Source organism: Pteropus vampyrus, unplaced genomic scaffold (assembly GCF_000151845.1).
Source record: "Pteropus vampyrus isolate Shadow unplaced genomic scaffold, Pvam_2.0 Scaffold245, whole genome shotgun sequence".
In the NCBI taxonomy this organism is placed as follows: Eukaryota; Metazoa; Chordata; class Mammalia; order Chiroptera; family Pteropodidae; genus Pteropus; species Pteropus vampyrus.
The window spans coordinates 693438-696156 of NW_011889026.1; the positions used below are offsets into that span (position 1 = coordinate 693438).

Consider the following 2719-nt stretch of genomic DNA (forward strand, 5'->3'; position numbering starts at 1 on the left):
CCGGGTGCTTTAGGAGAACGTACATCAGTGGATTGGGAAGAGGGACCGTGAAACAAAGAAAAAGCTGCTAAAATAACGCAGGCGTGAAGCGAGGAGACGTGGAACTGGAGTGGGAAAGGAGGGGAGTGAGCGCTACTGGAACTCGGTGGCCCGACCGGGAACGAAGCGGAGGGCGATCGCTTGACGTGTGTTTGCGGTTATCACGGAGTCTGCGTTGCATTCGTTCATCGCTGTTCTTTTGTCAGAATTTTAATAATCGGTAATGAAATTTATTTGCAGCCTTAAAATATTCAATCTGGAATTTTTTATGCTATTGAGAATTTCTCGGGTAAAACGACTTAAAGGAAAACCAACTTTTTCAAGAGCTTGCTTAAGCTAATTAAAGCAGCATAATAGCTTAAGGTTGAATAATGGGTGAAATTTTAAATTATCTTTACATGAAAAGGGTAAGAATTCATGAATACTCACAGAGTTCTAGGATTGGTAGGGATAGGATGGACTTTAAGAGTCATTAGGTTTGCTTTTTAGATAAAGAAAAAGACCTAGCTGCTTATCACTAGGTACGTGACCTTGGGCAACTTATTAAGTCTCTGAATATCAGTTTCCTCATTTTAAAAATGGGGCTATCAGTAGCACCAGTAGCCGAGGGCTCCGGAGAGCATTAAATGAGGTAATATAAGTAAAACAATGAAAACAGTTCCTGGCCCTTAGTAAGCTCTGAATAACGCTTATGTATTTGCTATCCCAGGGGGTAAAGAGGATTGTGGTTTTGATTATGAATGTTATTAAGAGTCAGAAATCACATTTTCTGATTTCTCTGTAATGCATAGACTTTAAAAGAAAATTATACCATGCGAATCAGTTTTTCTATTTATGTCTGGTAACTGCCTTCTTTACCTCCTTGGATTTGTAGCTTTCTATTCCCACAGTACAGCAATTAAAGAATTATTCTGCCTTTTTGTTCTCTTCCCTCCACCTTCCCTTTCTGAAAGCCAGACTGATGGGCCCGCACATTGTTTTACGTACTGCACAGGTTCAGTGGAAGGGAGGCGCAACTTCCGTTTCTCCTCAGCTGCCCCGGCTACGCCTCTGCACGTCCACGTAAACCAAGGTCCCCTTTTTCATTCTGGGTCTTTTTCTGAATCCTCATGGAAAGGTACATTTTGTGGCCTAAAGATAAATGAATAAGATGTATTCTTCCCCCCGCCCCCAAGTACCCTGTGGAATCCTTCGTGGTTTTTATCTGCCAGGATAATAGATTTTTATGAGAAAGCCCCTCGCTTTAAAAACCATTGATAATCTGCTGCTGTGCCGGGCAGTTTGGCTTTGGGAAATTGCCAACGTTACATGTTTTTGAGTTTTAATCTTACTGTTCAAAAGCAGGTGTAATGATATGTAGCAACATGGTGGTCATGTCGTACTTTTAATCTGTGACTATTTACTTGAGTTTCTGTAGAAGTATTTGTCTTCCGTGGGTGCGTGTGACTGCCAGCCATGTGCTAAAAGGTTTATCAGCACCAGCGCGGAAGCTTCCTTAAATCCTTCTATCATTTTCGTGTCATTAAGAAACGGGATAGAATCGGTGGTTTGGAAGTGTTTTCCAATCTTTTTTTCCTGTTGCCTCCCTAAGGAGCCTTTTTAAACAGTTTTTTCCTAATTGGACTCCCACCCCTGTAAAAATTAAATGTCACAGATATACTGTATATATATTTGTGTATTATATGTACATCTGTGTTTTATAAATAATGGGTAAGGTTTTTTTGGCACTCCCTTTCCCCAAAGAATCGCTGCTCCCTTGAGGTGATACTGCCTGCTTTGAGAATGCACGGTTTACAGCAGTGGATTCTCAGAAGTTTTAAGTTTCAGGACATTTTTATAACTCAAACAGCTGCCTGAGCGCTTTTTTCAGTCACACTTCTGTACACAGTAGAAATGCTTTATGCGTACTTCCCAGTCTGTCACACAGAAATACTTACGAGACTGTGTTCAGAGGCAAGATTCAATGCGGTTCCCTTAACTGAGAGCGTGGGGGTAAAGAACCCCACTGGTAGTATACTTGGACGCCACTGTCTGGATTCGGCTCCTCGATGAGGCTCCAGGTGTTGTACCCACCATTGCTTTTCCACACGTCAACACGGTGAAAAGGGCACGAAGACAGCTCTGGCCTCCCCGCGGCCCACACTTGGAGAACCGCTGGTTCAGAGCATGGACTTTGGAGCCAGACTGCCTGCCTGTGTTGACATGACTCCCAGCGCCATCAGTTATAAGCTGCGTGCACAGCCGTGAGCAATTAACTTGACACCAAAACCAGACAAACGTACCATCTCTCAGGAACATAGGTCCAAAAAATGAGCCGAATGCTTGTCATTAGCTTTTGTCTCATTGTCGGTACTTTTTTTATGTGCATATTTATAGAACTGCAGGAGGAGAGGATCTAAAGTAGCATACATATGGCAGAGCAGCAAAGACTGGACTCTGAGATGACTTGCCATCATGGAGTAAGGAATTTGCCAAAATCTCGAATTGTATTCCTATGCTAAAGGTCTAAACATTCTCTACAGTTTTAAGATGTTTCTTTTTAAAGGTGAATGATAAACTTGCCGCTCGCTTCGTTGTGTAAGCCAGTCGAGTGCACTATTGCATTTGGTTCTGAAACCTGCGTTAGGTCCCCTCCACAACAGTCTTTCCCGATAGTTCGGGTATAGGAAAATGTGTAAAC

The 2719-nt window shown here is 42.6% G+C and overlaps 2 protein-coding genes across 7 annotated transcripts in view; both read left to right on the forward strand.

Moving 5' to 3' along the window:
• The window catches only part of ZFAND6 (zinc finger AN1-type containing 6), a 35139-nt gene that overhangs the window by 23055 nt on the left and 9365 nt on the right, over nt 1–2719 (forward strand). The window lies entirely within an intron of this gene.
• Nucleotides 269–2719, forward strand: part of FAH (fumarylacetoacetate hydrolase) — a 27423-nt gene continuing 24972 nt past the window's right edge. Inside the window, exon 1 of the mRNA XM_023520051.1 lies at nt 269–2128. Coding sequence (XP_023375819.1) covers nt 2088–2128 — 41 coding nt within the window. The 5' untranslated portion in view covers nt 269–2087. The remainder of the gene's footprint in view (nt 2129–2719) is intronic.